This window comes from Bos indicus x Bos taurus, chromosome 7 (genome assembly GCF_003369695.1).
Source record: "Bos indicus x Bos taurus breed Angus x Brahman F1 hybrid chromosome 7, Bos_hybrid_MaternalHap_v2.0, whole genome shotgun sequence".
Taxonomy (NCBI): Eukaryota; Metazoa; Chordata; class Mammalia; order Artiodactyla; family Bovidae; genus Bos; species Bos indicus x Bos taurus.
This window is the reverse complement of record NC_040082.1, coordinates 75,739,652-75,763,552: the sequence shown is the minus strand read 5'-3', so window position 1 is coordinate 75,763,552 and position 23,901 is coordinate 75,739,652. Positions and strand designations below refer to the sequence as shown.

At 41.0% G+C, this 23,901-nt stretch overlaps 1 protein-coding gene across 1 annotated transcript in view; it reads left to right on the top strand.

Annotated features, from left to right (window-relative positions):
* Positions 1-6,142: 6,142 nt before the first annotated feature.
* The window catches only part of DTWD2 (DTW domain containing 2), a 73,174-nt gene continuing 55,415 nt past the window's right edge, over positions 6,143-23,901 (top strand). The window contains exon 1 of the mRNA XM_027546939.1: positions 6,143-6,465. Within this exon, the coding sequence (XP_027402740.1) occupies positions 6,248-6,465 (218 nt within the window). The 5' untranslated portion in view covers positions 6,143-6,247. The remainder of the gene's footprint in view (positions 6,466-23,901) is intronic.

Sequence of the window (23,901 nt, the reverse complement as noted above, 5' to 3'; positions counted from 1 at the left end):
GAAAGTTATGACCAACCTAGACAGCATGTTCAAAAGCAGAGACATTACTTTGCCAACAAAGGTCCATCTAGTCAAGGCTATGGTTTTTCCAGTGGTCATGTACGGATGTGAGAGTGGTCATGTATGGACTGTGAAGAAAGCTGAGCACCAGAGATGATGCTTTTGGACTGTGGTATTGGATAAGACTCTTGAGAGTCCCTTGGACTGCAAGGAGATCCAATCAGTCCATCCTAAAGGAGATCAGTCCTGGGTGTTCTTTGGAAGGAACGATGCTAAAGCTGAAACTCCAGTACTTTGGCCACCTCGTGCGAAGAGTTGACTCATTGGAAAAGACTCTGATGCTGGGAGGGATTGGGGGCAGGAGGAGAAGGGGACGACAGAGGATGAGATGGCTGGATGGCATCACCAACTCGATGGATGTGTTTCAGTGAACTCCGGGAGTTAGTGATGGACAGGGAGGCCTGGCGTGCTGCGATTCATGGGGTCGCAAAGAGTAGGACACAACTGAGCGACTGAACTGAACTGGGAAAAATTAACTGGCTGTCTTGGGTTTCCCATCACGGAACTCTTTTTTTTTTTTTTTTTTAATAGCTGTTGCTTACCCATCTTACTTTCTCTGATTCAGGAGCAGACCATTTCTATGGTCGAAGGATATTAATATGACAAAAGTCTGGCAATAAGCAGTCAATTTTTTTTTTCCAGAAGCAGAATTGAATGCATTCACATGTGTCAAAATCTACACAGATTCTGGTATTCATGCCTCTGAGTGACAATCAGGTCATTTCCCTGATATTGGGGTTCAGTCCCTTTAGTATGAGCCCCAGTTTTGATGACAGACAACACTTCATGTCAGAACACATACAACTTCCAGGAATTTCACATAATTTTTGGAACACTTATAATTCATATCTCTATGGACACAATATAAAGAAGGCTTAATGTTACTTTTTATTTGACAACCCTTCCCATGTAATTTAACATATCAAGTATACCTAATTCAGAGAAGACAATGGCACCCCACTCCAGTACTCTTGCCTGGAAAATCCCATGGACAAAGGAGCCTGGTGGGCTGCAGTCCATGGGGTCGCTAAGAGTCGGACCCGACTGAGCAACTTCACTTTCATTTTTCACTTTCATGCATTGGAGTAGGAAATGGCAACCCACTCCAGTGTTCTTGCCTGGAGAATCCCAGGAACAGGGGAGCCTGCTGGGCTGCCGTCTATAGGGTTGCACAGAGTCGGACACGACTGAAGCAACTCAGCAGCAGCAGCATACCTAATTAGCTTAATTTCTCTTTTTATAAGGAGAGAGAACACATTTTTGAGATATTTCATGGGCCTTTAAATATTTCATATTCCAAAGTTAAAGTCAAAAAGACTTCATTTGGAATTTGATTTTTGGGAAAGTGAAAAAGTGAAAGTGAAACTCATTCATTTGTGTCTGACTCTTTGCAACTCCATGGACTGTAGCCCACCAAGCTTCTCTGTCCATGGAATTCTCCATCCAAGAATACTGGACTGGGTCACCATCCGTTTCTCCAGGGGATCTTCCTAACCCAGGGATTGCACCTGTGTTTTCTGCATTGCAGGCAAATTCTTTACCATCTGAGTCACTGGGGAAGTTTGTCAAAATATAAAACATGTCTTAAAATGTTTGCCCAAATAGGTCTCTGTGAAACAATGCTCAGTTATCCATTTAACCAAAATAAGAATAGGCAAATTTAGATTTATTATTAAAATTTTTAAAAATAGTTTCTAAGGCAAAGTCCATTTCCTTGCTTACCATTCAGGTTGGCAAAGGAACTTCCTTTTAGGGGGACTACCAGCTTTTGGGGAGGGGGAAATTTCCTCCTCTACTCCTCTTGAGTTCTTGTGGCTGGGCTAATGATAAATTTGACACAGAATAATTAACAGGAGAAAAAGGAACAAACTTTAATTCATTTGCATGGAGGTTCCACAGAAATGAACCTTTAAAAGTGGCAAAAGCAGGCAGTTTTTAAATTTTTTTTTTTTTGACAAAGAAACAATGTATCTGTGAGGAATTGACTGGAGAAAGAAAATTTAGATTTTAGGTGCCCAATTAGTAAGGAATCTAAATAGAATTTGGGCTTGGGCTATTATATTCAGGAAGTAACAAGGTTTGTTTACATAGACTTCTAGGCCTGAATTCTCAGTCTTTGGTGAGAAGTATGTCCTTTTACCTTTCCACGTGGGGAGTGTACCTTTTACATAAGAGGTACATATTCTGCTTTCAGGGGGACAGAAGGAAGGGTGAGGGTGTCCCTCTTGCACTGGCCATGCCTTAAGTAACTGAAGTTCACTTCAAAATAATTGGTATGCCATTGAGGCACACTTTCGGGTGGTCTGCTGTGGGACCCTACAAACCTTAAAACGTTTAGTAAATGTAACAGTTTGTTTCCCCTACAAGTCAACATGGGCGACCTCTAGAAGCTGGGAACAGCTCTCAGCTGATATTCAGCCAGAGAATGATAACCACTAAGAACTGAATTTTGCCAATAAGCCGAATGATAAGCAAGGTAACAGATTCTGCCTTAAAGCCTCCAAAGGAATGCTGCCTGCCACTACTGACATTTGGCCTGTGAGATTGTGTCAGATTTCTGACATAAAAAACTACAAGTAAATAAATACATATTGAGCCACTAAGCCGGGCTTCCCTCATATCTCAGTTGGTAAAGAATCTACCTGCAATTAAGGAGACCCCCAGTTCGATTCCTGGATCGGGAAGATCTGCTGGAGAAGGGATAGGCTACCCACTCCAATATTCTTGGGCTTCCCTTGTAGCTTAGCTGGTAAAGAATCTGCCTGCAATGTGGGAGACCTGGGTTTGATTCCTGAGTTTGGAAGATCCCCTGGAGAAGGGAAAGGCTACCCACTCTAGTATTCTGGCCTGGAGAATTCCATGGATTATACGGTCCATGGGGTCACAAAGAGTCGGACGTGACTGAGTGACTTTGGTAATTTGTTACAGCAGCAATAGAAAACGAACACAGTAAGGAATGTTCTATTTTTACATCATATAAAAAATATTTTTGTTTATTTGGCTGTGCCAAGTCTTAGTTGGAGAAGGAAATGGCAACCCACTCCAGTGTTCTTGCCTGGAGAATCCCAGGGATGGGGGAGCCTGGTGGGCTGCCGTCTCTGGATTCGCGACACGACTGAAGCGACTTAGCAGCAGCAGCAGTCTTAGTTGGGGCACGTGGGATCTTATGTCTCGGTTTGCAGAAGCTTTTAGCTGTGGCCTATGAACTCTTAGCTGTGGCATGTGAGGTCTAGTTCCCTCACCAAAGATCGAACCTAGGGTGTCTGCACTGGGAGCCCAGTCTTAGCCACTGTACCTCCAGGGAAATTCCATTGTCTTTGCCTCATTTAAATAAAAGTTTATCCAATTGTTGCTGCTGTCGTGTAGTTGCTAAGGTGTGTCCGACTCTTTTCGACTCAAAGGACTATAGCCAGCCAGGCTCCTCTTTCCAGGGGATTTTCCAGGCAAGAATACTGGAGTGGGTTACCATTTCTTTTTCTAGGGGCTCCTCCCGACCCAAGGATCAAACCCATGTCCCCTGTATTAGCAGGTGGATTCTTTACTGCTGAGCCACCAGGGAAGCCCTGTTTATCCAATATTGAATCCTTATTCTTCTAGGCTTCCAGGATGTTTACTACTAGACATTATTGAGGCCCTTTCTCATACCAGTGACTCTCAAGGTCCCAAGGGTGTCAAGGATCTTACCATGAGCCAAAATACCCAGGAGGCCCCCTTGGACCTTCTGTAATCATTTGCTATCAATGAAACGCCGTAGTCCCTGGTTCTTGGTCACATGTAACTTGGTGGCAGCGGCAGAATCTTCACAAGGCCGGGAAATTTGGAATCTGGGGTTCATCTCCTCTAGGCATCCAGGATGTCATCCCCTCATTCCTCCCCTCTGGGTGTGGTATCATTACCCGGGAGCGCTGGGGGTTAGGAATGGGATTCTGGTAACCCGTTGTCCCCTTCTCAGGGAAATCTTCCCTCTAACAGTCTAACGATCTTTGCTTTTAACCCAAGGACACATCCATCTCATCCCTCGCACACAGGTGCGCGCACACAGCAGGCCTGATACTGAGGTCGTCTCTAATCTGTTTTAACCTCTCAGACTCCCTTGAAACAAAGAGCATAATGATCTGGTTACTAGGAGTTGGGAGATAAATAAAATATAAATTAACATCTTAGATTATTTTGTTAACACTGATGCACTGTTAAGTTGGTTTTATCTCTTAAAGGAACTTTTGCTTACCTTCCCAGCGCCTTGGTATTTCTCAGAGGTTTGGTGACTGATGGTTTTTATTTTGGTATTGAAGTCTGTCCCAAACTGGTAAACTCACATAAAATAGCAGCTGGCAGGGTGTGTGATACATTTTTTGCAGGCTTCTTAAGGTCAGGGTTCATAAACTGGCCATTGGGCGAATTTCTTGCTTTTCAGAGGGGAAAAATGACTCTCTCTTCACTCAACTCTGGCTCTATCCCACCTGCATGGGAGTTTTCTTTGATTCTGGTCAACCTCTAGGAGAATGAACTGTAGAGAAGCAAGGATGGAGCAGGGGCCCACTTAAATGTGTTTATGGTAATAGTCTAGGCAAGAGATGACACAGGCTTGAATCAGGGCAGAGGTAGTAGAAACAAATGGTTGGATTTTGAATTCTTTGATAGGTACAACCAATGATCTCATGTTGGATGTTAAAAGAGAAAACCAAATATAAATAGGCTTGTTATAACTTAATCTCTTTCACATAATTCATAGCTGGGAGTCTGGAGGGACCTTAAATGACTTGCCAGAACATTTCACATCTTGAGACTGGAGATCAGAGTTTAAGGGTTGTCACAGGAGACTTTTAGTAGTTAAAAAGTTGGTTCTCCAATCTAAATTGCATCCTTATTTCTTTGTTTTCTGATTCACCTCCTTTTGTATAGTCTCTAGGATTTCATTATCTCCCAACTCCAACTGGCATTAAGTTCCAGTTTTTTCTCCCATCCCACATTCATCACCAGACAGCTTTTTCAGCTTTTTTCTATCCTCCCTTCGAGTACTCCAAAATAAATGACAGGTACCATTTTCAGGGGAAAAGAATGCAGGAAAGCTGAAAACAATAGCCCTGTATTCTATACACAAGCTTGATTTTAAGATGACTAAAAATGTCATAGTGAGATCAACATTTTAAGAAATACAGTACTGTTCTATTACTATCAGTGATAAATCTACTTTGTTTTATATTTACTCTTTCGTAGCTCAAGAATCAAGATAATTATCATTACAAAACTTAATTCATATGACTGGTAAAAATTTTTTGTTTAAAACGTTGAATGCTGGAAGAAGTAACAAAGTATTAATAAGTGAGAAAAATCAGCACCTATATAAGGCAAGTAGTCTCTTTTCTAAAGTGAAGTTAATGTTAATTTAAAAAAAACCTGCGGGCTATATTGCTGTTTTTCAGAGCTGTAAAACCTTAGGCAAAGTAGTTATCTTTCTGTGGCTTTTCTTTCCTCTCCATGAAATCTCAGCTCTCTTATTGCCTCTTGAGTTTAGGGTCCTCGGACAATGGAAAAAAAAAAAAAAAAAGAAAGAAAAAAAACCCTCATTTAAATAAATATTTAGTGTCTAGCGTAAAATACATGTTTGCTATTGGAAATACCAAGTACAAGTCACAGGGCACAGGTTCCTGACCTTCGAGAGTAGGAAATCCTCTGAAGCAGACCAGCAGTGAATCCTATTTACAGTTGGTGCATACTTTCCCATGCTGGCCTGAAACTATCAAGTACGTCAGCGGCTGCGACTGTGCGCACTCACCCAGCTACTAATAATTCTTAAACTGCCATCCTAAAGCGGAATATGCAGAATTCCACTTTACTTTCACTTTTGAAGGAGTTAAAAATAAGGAAAGTACAACTTTGCCACCTGAGATGTTTTCAGAAGAGATTCCTTTACTCGCCCCAGAGACACTTCCCTAACCTCAGTAGCTCCCCAGGACAACCCACACTTTCCTTCCGGGTTCTAGCTGAACTGTTTTACAGGGCATAAACCAATGGGCTCATTCCTTCTCCGCGGCGGGGCGGGGTCTTCCGCCTGGGCTTCGGAGACCCGCCCTCCGTACGTGGCGTGCGTGCGTGGCGCCGTGCGGCGCGGGACGGTTTCTTCAGCTTGTGGCGCCCCCCGGCGGTAGCGGTGAAGCGATGTGAGGGCTGGCCCTGAGCGCCTGCCATGGAGCAGCACCAAGAGGCGCGAACACCCGGGGACCCCGTCGCGTGGCTGCCTGGGACCTTGAGGTCTCAGACGCCCGAGGAGGAGGAGCCGCGGGTGGGCGGGTCAGCGCCAGCGGCCTCCGTCTTGGACGCGGAGGCGTATGGGGCCAGTGCGGACGGGCTGTGGGAACTGCCAGTGGAGCCGGCGGAGCGGAGGCCCGAGTGCAGCCACTGCAGGTGACCGCCGGGCGGGGGCGAGGGCGGGGACTGAAGCCGGCGGCGGACTTGGGGGGCGAGGGGGGGTGGGGCGGGGGCGCTGCAGCGACCCCTGCCGGGGAGGCGGCTGCTGTGACTGAGGACCAGGGGAGCATTGTCTCCATCTCTGCGCTTGGAGCAGCAGGGTCCACTGGTTGAGGTTGAAATCACTGTGAAATAGCCACAGCTCTTTCAGTAAGAAGCCTTTTCTCCAGGTTCAGGATTACTTACCCTTAATTCATGCAAGACACTAGCGGGTCATGGGATGAGCGGACAGAAGCTCCGCTGTCAAGAAACAAGTGTCTGATGGAGGAAGGAAGGCGTAATAACAGTAATAACACTTATGTTTATGTGACACAGCCATCTCACGGTCAAAACAAAACAAAAGCATAAAACGGATTAGAGGCGAGAGACAATCAAGGTGGCTATTACAGTAGTTGAGATTGGATTCCGAATTCTGAATTCACTTAGAGATATATATTGAGCACCTTCTGTGTGTCAGGCACTGGGCTAGGTTTCTGGTAACCTAGGCATGGATAACAGAGAAGGCAATGGCACCGCACTCCGCTGTTCTTGCCTGGAAAATCCCATGGACGGAGGAGCCTGGTGGGCTGCAGTCCATGGAGTCGCTAAGAGTCGGACACGACTGAGCGACTTCACTTTCATTTTTCACTTTCATGCATTGGAGAAGGAAATGGCAACTCCAGTGTTCTTGCCTGGAGAATCCCAGGGACTGGGGAGCCTGGTGGGCTGCCGTCTGTGGGGTTGCACAGAGTCGGACACGACTGAAGCGACTTAGCAGCAGCAGGAATGCATAGAAATGTCTCTGAGCTCACTGGGCCACTTATAGTCTAATGAGGAGACTGTTTATTAAACTGAGTGAATGTGAGTGAAGTCGCTCAGTAGTGTCCGACTCTTTGTGACCCCGTGGACTGTGACGGGGTACCAGGCTTCTCTGTCCATGGGATTCTCCAGGCAAGAATACTGGAGTGGGTTACTGTTTCCTTCTCCAGGGGATCTTCCCTACCCAGGAATCGAACTCGGGCCTCCCGCATTGGAGGCAGACGCTTTAACCTCTGAGCCACAAGGGAAACAGCAATTAACATTGTCTGCCCGATTTAGTTATGGCAGAAAGTGAAGAGGAACTAAAAAGGCTCTTGATGAAAGTGAAAGAGGAGAGTGAAAAAGTTGGCTTAAAGCTCAACATTCAGAAAACTAAGATCATGGCATCTGGTCTCATCCCTTCATGGGAAATAGATGGGGAAAGAGTGGAAACCGTGTCAGACTTTACTTTTTTGGGCTCCAAAATCACGGCAGATGGTGATTGCAGCCATGAAATCAAAAGATGCTTACTCCTTGGAAGGAAAGTTATGACCAACCTAGATAGCATATTCAAAAGAAGAAATATTACTTTGCTAACAAAGGTCCATCTAGTCAAGGCTATGGTTTTTCCAGTGGTCATGTATGGATGTGAGAGTTGGACTGTGAAGAAAGCTGAGTGCTGAAGAATTGATGCTTTTGAACTGTGGTGTTGGAGAAGAGTCTTGGAGAGTTCCTTGGATTGCAAGGAGATCCAACCAGTCCATCCTAAAGATCAGTCCTAGGTGTTCATTGGAAGGACTGATGCTAAAGTTGAAACTCCAGTACTTTGGCCACCTCATGCGAAGAGTTGACTCATTGGAAAAGACCCTGATGCTGGGAGGGATTTGGGGGGTAGGAGGAGAAGGGGATGACAGAGGATGAAATGGCTGGATGGCATCACCGACTCCATGGACATGAGTTTGAGTAAACTCCGGGAGCTGGTGATCGACAGGGAGGCCTGGCGTGCTTGGATTCATGGGGTCACAAAGAGTGGGACACGACTGAGTGACTGAACTGAACTGAATGTACTTTCACGATTGTGAGGACTGTTCTCCCTGCTTGCTTGAATCTCATGTTATACAGATGTACCATTTTTTAAAATAAACTTTCTTTTCTGTTGTAATGTTAACATAGGCTTTAAGAAATGTGTATTTATTTTTATTATATTTGGCTATTCAGGGTCTTAGTTGCAGCACGAGGAATCTTTGATCTTTGTTGTGGCATATGTTATCTTTAGTTGTGGCATGCAAACTCTTAATTGTGACATGTGGAATCTATTTCCCTGACCAGGGGTTGAACCTGGGCTCCCTGCATTGTGAGTGGGTAATCTTAGCCACTGGACCACCAGGGAAGTCCCACCATTAACCTTAATGGAATGAAAGCTAATGGAGCCTTTCAGTTTTTACTGGACCTCTTGGGAGAATTCTACAATTGAAATAATCCTTGAAACATTCTTTCTTTCATTTCTCTGTGATTTATCTGACTTTTCTATCCTAGTCTTCTTTGCCTGTTCTATTCAAAGTGTCAGTGTTGGGCCACCTCAAGGTCTTTTGTCTAGATTCTCTTGTTCTAATCCCATACACTTCCCACAGATGATGTTACCATTTTTCATGTAGAGGTTGTCACCTCTACATTGGTCTCTCTACATCAGACTCTTCTTTGGAGTAAGAGATGAATGTCTTCATTTAATCATTGTGTATGGAGTACTTTGCTAATTACTGTTAATACGGTTGGAGGCTTTATCCATATAGACTGTTTAGTTTGTTGTTGGTTACAGATGATAAACCAGTAAAAAAGCAACCAAATATGTAATTACAGGTTGAAAAAAAACACAAAAGAACAGCAATGAAGGAGAGAAGTAGGATGCTGTAATAGAAAATAGCAGGATGGTGTCAGGAAAGATTTCTGAAGAAACTGGAGCCTATTATACAGAGTGAAGTAAGCCAGAAAGAAAAATACCAATACAGTATACTAACACATATATATGGAATTTAGAAAGATGGCAACAATAACCCAGTATACAAGACAGCAAAAGAGACACTGATGTATAGAACAGTCCTTTGGACTCTGTGGGAGAGGGAGAGGGTGGGATGATTTGGGAGAATGGCATTGAAACATGTATAATATCATATATGAAACGAGTCGCCAGTCCAGGTTCGATGCACGATACTGGATGCTTGGGGCTGGTGCACTGGGATGATCCAGAGGGATGGTATGGGGAGGGAGGAGGGTTCAGGATGGGAAACACATGTATACCTGTGGCGGATTCATTTTGATAAATGGCAAAACCAATGCAATATTGGAAAGTTAAAAAATAAAATTTAAAAAAAAAAAGAAAAAAGTGACACTGGTGAAGCACAAAAAAAAAAAAAAAAAAGAAAGAAAGAAAGATAGATAAGACTGATTCAACCAAGAGAAAAGTATTTCAAGAAGGGGAACAGAAAGACAGACTGGTTGCTTTTCTTTACCATTTGACCTTTTCCCAGGGCTGAATCAAAAGACCTCGGAGTCATAATCTTGAGTGTAAGGGTCTTTTTATATTTTCTGACTGTATATGTGTAGTAGATATTCCGTAGACCTTTCACAAAGGTGAGTAGTTTGTATCTAGAAGAGACTGTTTGGAAGAGAGGGTATGTGAATACAATTTATTTAAATAAGTTGTCTAAAGTTGTTAGATGATAACACTTAAAAACGTGGCAAAGAGGTCTACTAGAACGCTGAAAGAAAAATGTTTCAAATATAAATCCAGAGCTAAATTATGCTAGCTTTATCATATAGTTTTTAGTTTACTCAGAACTGCTAGTTGAAATAGTTTAAAAATTAGTCTTCTGTGGTTAGCAAAATTTTATAATGTTTCTGATCGGTTTCTTCTTGCCCCATTATAGGCTTTGTGTTTTAAAGCACTTTTAGATTGATAACAAACTTGAGAGGAAGGTACAGAGCTTTCCCATATGGCCTCTGCCCCCTCCATCCCCCCACCACATGCATAGCTTCTCAGTTATCAACATCCCCTACCAGAGTGGTACGTTTGTTACAATTGATGGACTCGGGTGACACATCATTATCACTTAAAAGTCCATAGTTTAGATTAGGGTTCACTGTTGGCGTTGTACATACTTGAAGTTTGGACAAATTTGTAATAACATTTATCTGCTATTATAGTTTCATGCAGAGTGTTTTCACTGCCTTAAAAATCCTCTTGGCTCTGCCTTTTCATTCCTCTCTCCCTCTAACCTGATCTACTATTTAAAAATGTACTGGATTTTAGCTTGTTTTCAGTTTTATTTAGTTAATATTTGAGAATTGTAATTCACTGTCACATTTCTGTGTTTTGCTTTTTCTGGTGACATTTTCTACCTTTTAAAGACTCTTCTTCCCTTGACATGTTATGCATTTTGTTTTAATTGGTTAGGATACAGTTCTAGAAATAGAATATTTAGGTGTTACCAATAAAATATAAACTAATTTATAGCTCTTTATACTTTATTTCATTAGGCTGTTAGGGTCTCAACTAGTTGCCTGAGTGAACTTCTTTACTGTTATGCTTATAATAGTTTTTAAAATTGAAATGCATTTTTAGGTTTGAGTGATCAGTACGTCACAATTATTTGGCCCTTTTTTAATACTTAAAACACTATTCATTTAAATACATTACTATACTTGTCACTGCCTAAAGAATTCTAGGGAGAAGGCAATGGCACCCCACTCCAGTACTCTTGCCTGGAAAATCCCATGGATGGAGGAGCCTGGTAGGCTGCAGTCCATGGGGTTGCGAAGGGTTGGACACAACTGAGCGACTTCACTTTCACTTTTTACTTTCATGCATTGGAGAAGGAAATGGCAGCCCACTCCAGTGTTCTTGCCTGGAGAATCCCAGGGACGGGGGAGCCTGGTGGGCTGCCATCTATGGGGTCGCACAGAGTCGGACACGACTGAAACAACTTAGCAGCAGCAACAGCAAAGAGTTCTAGAGATTGGTTTTGTTCGGGAAGTGTAGACTCAATTTAAATTCTCAGCAGAATCTTGCTTGTTAGAAATAGAGCATATCTTAAATGTTGGGGCCAGTGTGAGGAAAGCAGGAGAGACTCCATCTTGAGGCCTGTCATCCGTCTTAAGGATAGGATGTAAACTGGGCCTGAACTCTGCCCAAGAGTGAGGAAACCGTTGCTAATGGAAACCAGGTCTCCTGGAGACTTCCCTCCTTAAAGATGGCAAATGGAGATTGTAGTTGAGGTCAGGCTGCCCCTGTTAGATTAACCAAGGAGACATACCCCCTTGATGTATAACCATTGTCCCCCCTCCCCCTTAACTTTAATTGTTTGTTCTCTGAGCACCTACTTGTTATAAAACTCAGTCATATACAACAAGGAGGTTGCTAACATGTAACCAGTCATTTGGGGGTGGGGTATAAAAATGGGCCTCTCAGAAACATCAGGGTCCTTGTTGGGAACTGATTCCTCTTGGACCCGCTGGCATAATAAGCTGTACTCCACTGTCTTGAGCGTCTTCTGAGGTGTGTTTTGCGACTCTGGATTCCACAACAAAATATGAATGAAATATCTTTCAAAAGATCTGTACTAGTTTGGTATTGCAGGTTACAAATTTTGTAAAAAGTATGTCCCTGTTAAAAGGAACAGCATGTACAGGAGTACACTGTATCTGTACAGTGTATTTGGAGAGCTTGGCAGAAAGGAAGGAGAGGTGAGGCTGCAGAGGTTGATGGTGGTTCTGTTGGGAAGGGCCAAATAAGCTGTGTTAGGAAGTTAGAATTCCTGGTGGACTGCAGTCCATGGGGTTGCAGAGAGTAGGACATGACTGAGCGTCTAACCACTTTCACTTTTCTAATCTTCCTCTTTGGCTTAGCAGATAAAGAATCTGCCTGCAATCCAGGAGATATGAGTTGGATCCCGGGGTCACGAAGATCTGCTGGAGAAGGAAATGGCAGCCCATTCCAGTATTCTTGCCTGAAAAATCCCATGGACAGAGGAACTTGGTGGACTATAGTCCATGGGGTTGAAAAGAGTCAGACATGACTGAGGGACTAAGCAGCAGCAGGAAGTTTGAGCCTAAAGCATTAGAGCCCGACAAAATAGCCACTGAAGTTTTTTTTTTTGAATAAAGGTGTCAATTTGACTTCTGTGGGTGGCTTTTAGCTATCATAATTTATGCTCTGTTTTATTAAGAAAAATGCAAACTGAATAGTGATACAGTGGTAAAGGCTTGCCTGGGAAGAGTTAGAGCCTCATTATAGTAAAGATGCCAAACATCTTAATTATATTTTTATGTCTTCTGTGGATATTCCTGCCTGAGGACAAGAGTTGGAAATCACTTGCAAATCATTGGTTATAAAAATAAGTACAGAGAATTTTTTAATGTGTCTGAGGGAGGAAGACAGCAGGGACAACATATACATAAACTGACACAGATAGGCCCTGAGACATAATTTTTCTCTCTCCAGTGCTTTTTTCTTTCAAAAGTACAAAGTTGTAAGGATTGTGTGAAACCACATCAATATAAATAGCACCCATTTATTAGATACTGGTCATTAGCAGGTTATCCACTGAGATGAGGTGTTTTATATTTGTTATTTTATTTATGTCCCATAACAGCCTTCTGGAGTTGATGATATCATTAGCTTTTAAAGGATGAAAAGGTGGAGGTAACAATCAGGTAGCAGAGCAGGGTTTCTGGCTCCAGTCCGCTTGGCTCCCAAGCTCCTGCAAGGGCTTGACTCTTTGCTGTACCCTCCACGCTTGCTGAAGAAGCCTTATTCTTTTGATTGCGGAGTGGATGTAGTCACTAGTTGAAGTGGAGCTATTAAAGCTGCAGGAGTAGCTCTGTTTTCATACTTTTTAAGCTGAAGTATGTTTCAATTCAGTTGCTTATTCATGTCTGAGCCTTTGCGACCCCATGGACTACAGCACTTCAGGCTTCTCTGTCCATTACCAGTTCCGGAAGCTTGCTCATGTCCATGATGATGCCATCCAAACATCTCATTCTCTGTCGTCCCCTTCTTCTCCTGCCTTCAATCTTTCCCAGCTTCAGGGTCTTTTCCAGTGAGTCAGTTCTTCGCATCAGGTGGCCAAAGTATTGGGGTTTCAGCTTTAGCATCAGTCCTGCCAATGAACTGATCTCCTTTAGGATTGACTGGCTTGATCTCCTGGCAGTCCAAGTGACTCTCAAGAGTTTTCTCCAACACCACAGTTCAAAAGCATCAATTCTTTGGTGCTCAGCTTTCTTTATGGTCTAACCGTCACAGAAAAGAAAATTAGATACCAAGTGAATTAGAGATACCAAGGGAACATTTCATGCAAAGATGGGCACAATAAAGGACAGAAACGGTATGAACCTAACAGAAGCAGAAGATGTGAAGAAGAGGTGGCAAGAATGAACAGAAGAACTATACAAAAAAGATCTTAATGATCCAGATAACCACGATGGTGTGATCACTCACCTAGAACCAATCCTGGAATGCAGTCAAGTGGGCCTTAGGAAGCATCACTGTGAACAAAGCTAGTGGAAGTGATGGAATTCCAGTTGAGCTATTTCAAATCCTAAAAGGTGATGCTGTGAAAGTGCTGCACTCAATATGCCAGCAAATTTGGGAAACTCAGCAGTGGCCACAGGACTGGAAAAGGTCAGTTTTCATTCCAATCCCAAAGAAAGGCAATGCCAATGAATGTTCAAACTACCACACAACAGCACTCATCTCACAGGCTAGCAAAATTATGCTCAAAATTCTCCAAACTAGGATTCAACAGTATGTGAACTGAGAACTTCCAGATGTTCAAACTGATTTTAGAAAAGGCAGAGGAACCAGAGATCAAATTGCCAACATCCGATGGATCATCAGAAAAGCAAGAGAGTTCCAGAAAAACATCTACTTCTGCTTTATTGACTACGCCAAAGCCTTTGACTGTGTGGATCACAACAAACTGGAAAATTCTGAAAGAGATGAAAATACCAGACCACCTGACCTGCCTCCTAAGAAGTCCGTATGCAGGTCAAGAAGCAGCAGTTGGAACTGGACATGGAATAATGGACTGGTTCCAAATTGGGAAAGGAGTATGTCAAGGCTGTATATTGTCACCCTGCTTTTTTAAGTTATGTATGCAGAGTACATCCTGCAAAATGCTGGGCTTGGATGAAGCACAAGATGGAATCATATTGCTGGGACAAATATCAATAACCTCAGATATGCAGATGACACCATCCTTATGGCAGAAAGAGAAGAACTTAAGAGCCTCTTGATGAAAGTGAAAGAGTAGAGTGAAAAAGCTGGCTTAAAACTCAGCATTCCAAAAACTAAGATGATGGCATCTGGTGCCATCACTTCATGGCAAATAGATGGGGAAACAGTGGAAACAGTGACAAACTTTCCTTTCATGGGCTCCAAAATCACTGCAGATTGTGACTACGGCCATGAAATTAAAAGACTCTTGCTCCTTGGAAGAAAAGCTATGACCAACCTAGGCACCATATTAAAAAGCAGAGACATTACTTGGCTGATAAAGCTAAGTATAGTCAAAGCTATGGCTTTTCCAGTAGTCACGTATGGATGTGAGAGTTGGACCATAAAGAAGTATGTTTACTTCAAGCTTAGTAACAGGATGCCTGAGCATTAGTATTTTCTAGCTCCTTTTTTGGGATTCCCAGGTGGTACTAGTGGTAAAGGGCCCACCTGCCAATGCAGGAGACATAAGAGACATGGGTTCAATCTCTGGGTTGGGATGATTCTTTGGAGAAGGGCATGGCAACCCATTCCAGTATTCTTGCCTAGAGAATCTCAGGGACGGGAGACTGGTAGGCTGCAGTCCATAGGGTCTCAAAGAGTCAGACATGCACAACTGAAGTGACTTAGCATGCACACAGCTCCTTTTTTACGTAAATTGAGATACATTTGGTCGGTGTACAATATTATGTAAGTTTAAGTTATACAGCCTGTTGATTTGATACATTTATATACTCAGTATGATTATCCCTGGTAGTCGTTAGCTGTTGTCACCTAATTATCATTTCCTTTCTGTGCTGAGAAGTTTTAAGATGTAGTATGTTAGCAAGTTTGAAGTATGTAATATAGTATTGTTGACTATATCACAGTGCTGTGCATTACATCTCCAGCATTTATTCATCTTCTGATTACAACTTTGTATCCTTTAATAACATCTTGTTTCCTTATTCCATGTCTTAACCTTTTCTGTATTCTTTAGGCTTGAATATTCAGGAGAAAAAGGTGATGGGAATGAAAACATGAGAAAGTGAAGCAGGGAAGACTATAGGTGTTTGAGAAGAACACAGGGGCCACAAGCTGGCAGCCCACAGTTTTGTTTAAAACTATATTTTACCAGTTTGAAATTAGTTGCTAATAGTTAAAAATGAAGATGTTTTATATCAGAATCCAGATTTCTGGTTTCTGTAAGAATGGGGAGATGTAGCAGCTTTGGGGCCACCATCCTGAGTATTGGTTGTGCCTATAGATTGGGTATGATCTGTCCAGGTCATCCTTGCTCCCAGTCCATCCTGCTTCATTCATCTCTGATTAACTGCCTGCCCTTCATAGATACTTGCTTTTACATCTGGGTCTCATGTACGTCATTGTGGTCTGGTCTGCCTCAGCAGCAGGGTAAATCAGCCTGCACGTTTTATAGGTAAAAGTGAAACCTGGTAATTTCCAAAACAATTACTTGATAATAATTGAGATTGTTGAGTTGGTATTGACACTTAGAAATCTGTTTGGGTAAATTTAAAATAAGCTAGATTATTGATGATAATTTTTAGGATAAAAATTTAGATAGTCTTCAAATTTAATTCCTTGTGCATATCAAAAGTATCATATTCTTAAGACACTAAGTTAATTTGTTCTTTCTTGTTAATCTAGAAAATCTGTTTATTCTTTGAAGTAGTTTATTCCTAAGATATGTGGGACGCTAACTGATTTACAAATTACTGTGCAAGCTAATCATATGTTCAAAGTTGAGCAAAAATGATATATCTCAAGAGGGAGTTTTTTTCTTAATCTTAATTAAGTCTCCAAAGATGAGTGACCAATTAAAAAAAACCACATCAGAGCTTTCTAAATGTTTGATTTATTTTCCACAAGAAAAACAAGAATGTTATCATTGCCCTCTGATAGATGTTTTCTTCAAAGAACATCAAAGCACATTAATTTTTTAACTATGTTTATATTTGTCCCGAATTAAAAATTGATAGTTCTCTTAGTGCTTATGTACTGAGAGAATATATTCTAAGATAGTCTAGTATAACATTAGGTTTTTTCATTTATTTTTAAAAATATGTAATGTACTTTAATTTTTTCCAGTTTTATTGAGATATAATTGACATACAGCACTGTATAAGTTTAAATACAGCATAATGATTTGACTTACATATACCATGAAATGATTATTCTGATAAATTTGTAGTACATATGTCATCTCATATAGATTAAAAAAAAAAATTTTTTCCTTATGATGAGAACTCTTTAAGTTTTATTTTATTTATTTATTAATTTATTTATGCTGTGCTGAAGCTTATGGAATCTCAGTTCCCCGACCAGGAATTGAATATGGGCAATAGCAGTGAAAGCTTGGGATCCTTCTAACTAACAGGCCATCAGGAAACTGCCAGGATTTACTTTGTTAACAACTTTCATCTATAATATACAGCAGTGCTAATTACATTATATTGTACATTACATCCCTGGTACTTAAATTTATCTTATAACTGGAAGTTTGTACCTTTTGACCATCTTCATCCAGTTCCCCCTCTCACCACTCCTCACCTCTGGTAACCAAAAACCTTAACTTTTTCTTTGTTGGGTGAACTATAATCGACCTTCAACACTGTGTTAGTTCCTGGTGTCCAAATAGTGATTTGATACTTCTATACATTAGAAAACAATCACCACAGTAAGTCTAGTTACCAGTGTTACCAGTTACTATTGTCATTTAGTCATAAAGTCATGTCTGACTCTTTGTGACTGCAGCCGTTCAGGCTTCCCGGTCCTTCGCCATCTCCTAGAGTTTGCCCAAACTCATGTCCTTTGAGTCGGTGATGCCATCCAACCATCTCATGCTCTGTTGCACTCTTCTCCTCTTGTCCTCAATCTTTCCGAGCATCAGGGTCTTTTCCAATAAGTCAGGTCTTTGCATCAGGTGTCACTAGACAAAGATATTACATAATTATCAACTATATTCCTCACACTGTACATTTCATACTGGTAAGACATTTATTTTGTAACTGGAAATTTGTAACTCTTTATTCCTTCACCTTTTCTCCTTATCTTCCCACCCCTCTCCTCTCCTCTGGCAACCACTTGTTTATTCTCTTTGAGTAAATTCAGCATTATTTTAAAAGAGTTCACAGGTTACACAGTGCTTTTTCATATATGTTTTTATTTACCACATAAAACAACTTTGTGATTTAAATAGTTATTCTCTTTTATGTATTTTTAAGGTCAGGTGAGTAATAGAGTAGAGCTCCATTCAGTTCAGTTCAGTCGCTCAGTCGTGTCCAACTCTTTGCAACTCCATAAACCGCAGCATGCCAGGCCTCCCTGTCCATCACCAACTGCCGGAGTCCACCCAAACCCATGTCCATTGAGTTGGTGATGCCATCCAACCATCTTATCCTCTGTCATCCCCTTCTCCTGCCCTCAATCTTTCCCAGCATCACGGTCTTTTCCAATGAGTCAGCTCTTCACATCAGGTGGCCAAAGTATTGGAGTTTCAGCTTCAACATCAGTCCTTCCAAGAATACCCAGGACTGGTCTCCTTTAGGATAGACTGGTTGGATCTCCTTGAAGTCCAAGGGACTCTCAAGAGTCTCCTCCAACACCACAGTTCAAAAGCATCAATTCTTCAGTGCTCAGCTTACTTCACAGTCCACCTCTCACATCCATACACGGCTATTGGAAAAACCATAGCCTTGACTAGATGGACTTTTGTTGACAAAGTAATATCTCTGCTTTTTAATATGATGTCTAGGTTGGTCATAACTTTCCTTCCAAGGAGTAAGCGTCTTTTAGTTTCATGGCTGCAATCACCATCTGCAGTGAGCTTCATATTTATATTTCCATATCACATAATAATGAATTATACTGAAATGAACAATATTACAGTCTTTGTTTTCCTATTGCATGTAATAAATACTTCCAGTGAGGTGTTCCTTTTCCTTCTTCTAACACATTGATTTTTTTTCCTTTGTTCATGGTGATTTTTAATTATTTTGAGAGGGGCAGTTTTATTGTCTTTTTAACGTCCTCCTTTACCTCCTGAATCCTTTATCTGCTTGTGGTCAGCTTCTCTCTTGGTGACTATTCATCAATCAGAAAGGCAAATTTGAAGGTACTATTGATTGATTTTTTTCTCTTCCCTGGTAGCTCAGATGGTAAAGAATCCGCCTGCAATGCAGAAGACCTGAGTGTTCAATCTCTGGCTGGGGAAGAACCCCTGGAGAAGGGAATGGTGACCTACTCCAGTGTTCTTGTCTGGGAAATCCCATGGACAGAGGAGTCTGATGGCTACAGTCCATGGGGTTGCAAAGAGTCGGACATGACTGAGTGACTGACACTTTAACTTTTTCTTTTTTTCTCTGCTGAGCTTTTTAAAGATTTTTAAATTTATTTGTGACTGCTGGATCTTCATTGCTTCACACGGGCTTTCTCTAGTTGTAGTGAGTGGAGGCTACTCTAGTTGGGGTGGTTTCTCTTGTGGAGCATGTGCTCTAGGCACACACAGACTTAGTAGTTGTGGCACAAAGGCTTAGTTGCTCCATGGCATGTGGGATCCTCTTGGACCAGGGGTTGAACCCATGTCCACTGCATTGATAGCTGGATTCCCAACCACTAGCCCACCAGAGAAGCTCCTCTGATGAGTTTTTAGCTTTCTTGTTTCTCATTTTTCTTCTACTGGAAGCCTAATCAAAACATTGTGTTCCAGTGTTATGAAACACAGTAATGTTCCAGGATTACTCAAGGGAAACAAAGAAGTGTTCCAAGATTACTCAAGGGGGAAAAAAAATAAAAAAGGAAAGGAAAGTTATGGAATGAGTCTCCTAACCTTGCAAAAAGTTAGAGAGATTGACCTGATAGAAACATATCTGAACTCACAGGTGAGACCCCTAGGAAAAAATTAAAATTAAGAAAAGAAAAAGCTGAACAGACATAGCAGTGACTGCATACTACAAGAGGAGAGAGTCTGCAGTTTAAGTCTAGCTAAGTTTAGACAGCATATTAAAAAGCAGAGGCATTACTTTGCCAACAAAGTTCTGTCTAGTCAAGGCTATGGTTTTTCCAGTAGTCCTGTATGGATGTGATAGTTGGACTATAAAGAAAGCTGAGGGCTGAAGAATTAATACTTTTGAACTGTGGTGTTGAGAAGACTCTTGAGAGTCCCTTGGACTTCAAGGAGATCCAACCAGTCCATCCTAAAGGAGATCAGTCCTGGGCATTCATTGGAAGGACTGATGTTGAAGCAGAAACTCCAATACTTTGGCCACCTGATGTGGAGAGCTGACTCATTGGAAAAGACCCTGTTGCTGGGAAAGATTGAGGGCAGGAGGAGAAGGGGATGACAGAGGATGACATGGTTGGATGGCATCACCCACACAATGGATGTGGGTTTGGGTGGACTCCGGGAGTTGGTGATGGACAAGGAGGCCTGGCGTGCTACGGTTCATGGGGTCACAAAGAGTCGGACACAACTGAGCTACCAAACTGAACTGAACTGAAATTTACAAAGAACCAGAACAATTAAGTAGAACCCAGAGTTTCTGTACTAGATTGTCTAAAAATGTCCAGTTTTCAACCAAAGCTTACTGAACATGCAAAGTAACAGGGAAGTATGACTCACATACAGGGAGAACAATAGAAAATAGGAACTGTCTTTGAATGGATCAAGATTTCGGATTTAGTAGAAAAATACTTCAAAGTATTTGAAGTACTCTATAGTAGATTCAAAGAACTAAAGGAAAAAAATACAGTGACCATGATGCAACAGAGATTCTCAATAGAGGGATAGAAATTATTTTTAGAAGTCTGTGCAAATTGTCAGTGTAGGTTTGTCATTTGTAACAGATGTACCACTCTGATTGGGGGTGTTGTTAATGGGGAGGCTATTATGCATGTGTTGGGGCAAGCGGTGTATAGAAAAGCTCTGTACATTCTTGTCAATTTTTCTGTGCATCTAAAGCTGCTCTAGAAAACATCTTAAAAGATGTGTATGGTTTATTCGTCTATGTAAATGTGTTACTTGGCAGGTCAGTTTTTAAAAAAATTGTGTTAATATGTATATAAAAATTTTATCATTTTAACCTTTTATAAGTGTATGATTCAGTGGCATTAAATACATTCATAAGGTTATATAACCATCACTGCTTATCTCTACCCAAAACTTGTTATCATCCCCAGTATAAAATCTGTACCTGTTAAATAATATTTTCTCATCCCCTTCTCCCCCAGGCCTTACTAACCTCTATTCTATTAATACTGTTTCTGAGAATTATCTACACTAGATCCTTCGTATAATCATACAATATTTGTTTTCTGACATTTCACTAAGAATAGTGCTTTCAGGTTCCATCAAAATTTCATTTTATGACTGAATTGTATGTATGCATGCATGCATGCAGAGTTGCTTTGGTTGTGTCCAACTCTTTGCGACCCTATGGACTGAAGCCCACTAGGCTCCTCTGTCCATGGGATTTTCCTGGCAAGAATACTGGAGTGGGTTGCCATGACCTCCTCCAGGGCATCTTCCCGACCAAGGCTTCGAACCTGATTCTCACGTCTCCTGTATTGGCAGGCGGGTTCTTTACCACTAGTGCCACTTGGGAAACCCTGAACTGTATGTGTATGCCATTTTAACTTATCTGTTATCCATTCTTTTGTTGATGGATACTTGTGTTTCTTTTTGGCTACTGTGAATAGTGTTACCGTGAACATTGGTATGCTATGCTATGCTATGCTAAGTCACTTCAGTCGTGTCCGACTCTGTGTTGACCGCATAGACGGCAGCCCACCAGGCTCCCCCGATCCTGGGATTCTCAAGGCAAGAACACTGGAGTGGGTTGCCATTTCCTTCTCCAATGCATGAAAGTGAGAAGTGAAAGTGAAGTCGCTCAGTCGGACACGACTCTTAGCGACCCCATGGACTGCAGCCCACCAGGCTCCTCCATCCATGGGATTTTCCAGGCAAGAGTACTGGAGTGGGGTGTCATTGCCTATCAAATCTAGTTTCTGCTTTTCATTCTTTTGGATGTATACCTAGGAATGGAATTGCTGGCTCTTATGGTAGTTTTTTGTGTTTAACTTTTTGAGGAATTGCCAAACTGTTTTCCATAGCAGTTTCAACTATTTTACATTTCTGTCAGCAATGCACCAAGGTTTTACTTTCCACGATATTGAAGGTACCTGAGTAGTTAACAAACAAAGCATATATATTATGCTTAATACACTTGAAATTGAATCTTTAATGCAAACCCTCAAAGGGAAGAAATCACTAAAAAAAAAATGCAACAGTTACCATTGCTTTAGCAAAACATAGATTCTTTTTTAATATATTTATTGAGGTATAGTTGACATATAACCTTATATTAATTTCAGGTGTACGGCAGCATAATGATTTGATATTTATATACAATGCAAAATGATACCCCAATAGGTCTAGTTAACATCTGTAACTTTAATATAGTTACAGAAGAATTTTTTCTCTTGTGATGAGAGCTTTTGACTCTACCCTCTTCAGTTCAGTTCAGTTCAGTCACTCAGTCATGTCCTACTCTGCGATCCATGGACTGCAGCATGCCTGGCCTCCCTGTCCATCACCAACTCCTGGAGTTTACCCAAACTCATGTCCATTTCATCGGTGATGCCATCCAACCATCTCATCCTCTGTCGTCTCCTTCTCTTCCCACCTTCAATCTTTCCCAGTATCAGGATCTCTTCCAAAGAGTCAGTTCTTCACATCAGGTGGTCTACTGTCTTAGCAACTTTCAAATATGCAGTTTATTTTATCACTGAAAGTTTGTACCTTTTGACCCCCTTTATCCATTTTTATGACTCTCCTTGATAAATAATGAATTCTTTGGAAGGAGAATCTAATGTAGTGTAAGATGTAAAGATTTTACAGTGGCAATGGTGACTCATTATTACTTTCTTTTGGAGTATAAGAGTTGGAATTTGGCTACTGATTGATTTAATTTTAAGTTAAAAATAATTTTAGACTTAAAGTTTGTAACAATAGTACAGAGAGTTCCTGTATACCTTTTTTGTTGATAGTTTCCCTGCTTTGGTTTTGTTTTTGTTTCTCTTGCCTGAGGAGACGTATCCAAAAAAATACATAGTGCTAAGATCAACGTCAAAGCATACAAGCTATGTTTTCGTGTAGGGTTTTTCTTCAGGTTTTACATTTAAGCCTTTAAATGTAAATTTAAGGGTTTGAATTTGAATTCATTTCTGTATATAGTGTGAGAAAGTAGTTCAGTTTGATTCTTTTGCATGTATCCAGGTTTCTCAGTACCATTACTGACGAGGCTGTCTTTGCCCAACTGTATATTATTGCCTTCTTGTCATAGACTAACATATAAATGTTGCTTTATTTCTGGGCTCTCTATTCTGTTCCATTGATGTGTGTCTGTTTTTGTCCTGGTACCATACAATTTTGATGACTGTAGCTTTGTAGTGTACTTTGAAATCAGGGAGCACGATACCACCAGGATTTTTTTTTTTTTTCCTCAAGATTGTTTGATTTTCAGAGTCTTTTGTGCTGCTTTACAAATTTTAGGATTATTTGTTCTAGTTCTGTGAAAAATATGATAGTATTTTGATAGGGATTGCATTAAATCTGTAAATTACCTTGGGTAGTATGGTCATTTTAACAGTACTGATTCTTCCAATCTGTAGTATATTTTTCTATTTGTGTCGTCTTCAGTTTCTTTCATCAGTGGCCTCTAGTTTTCAGTGTATGGATCTTTCACTTCCTTGGTTAGATTTATTCCTTGGCATTTTATTCTTTTTGATGCAATTGTGATTGGATTTTTTTTTTCTGAATTTTTTCTAATGGTTTCTAATGGTTCATTGATAGTGTATAGAAATGCAACAGATTTCTTTGTATTAATTTTATATCCTGCAGCATAATGAATTCATTTATTCTGATAGGTTTTATGGTGGTGTCTTTAGGATTTCATGTATAGTGTCAGGTCATCTGTAAACAGGGACAGTTTAACTTTTTCCTTTCTGATTTGTATGCCTTTTATTTCTTATTATTGTTCAGTTGCTGTGGCTAGGACCTTCAATACGCTCCTGAATAAAAGTGGTGGGAATGGGCATCCTTGTCTTGTTACTGATATTGGACAAAATATTTTTTACTGTTGAATATGATGTTGACTGTAGGTGTTTTGTATATGACCTTTATTAGTTTGAGATACATTCCCTGTGTATCTGCTTTCTTGAGAGTTTTTATCATAAACTGATGATGAATTTTGTCAAAAGCTTTTTCTGGATCTGAGATGATCATATGATTTTTATTCTTAAGTTTGTTAATGTGTCTGTCACACTGA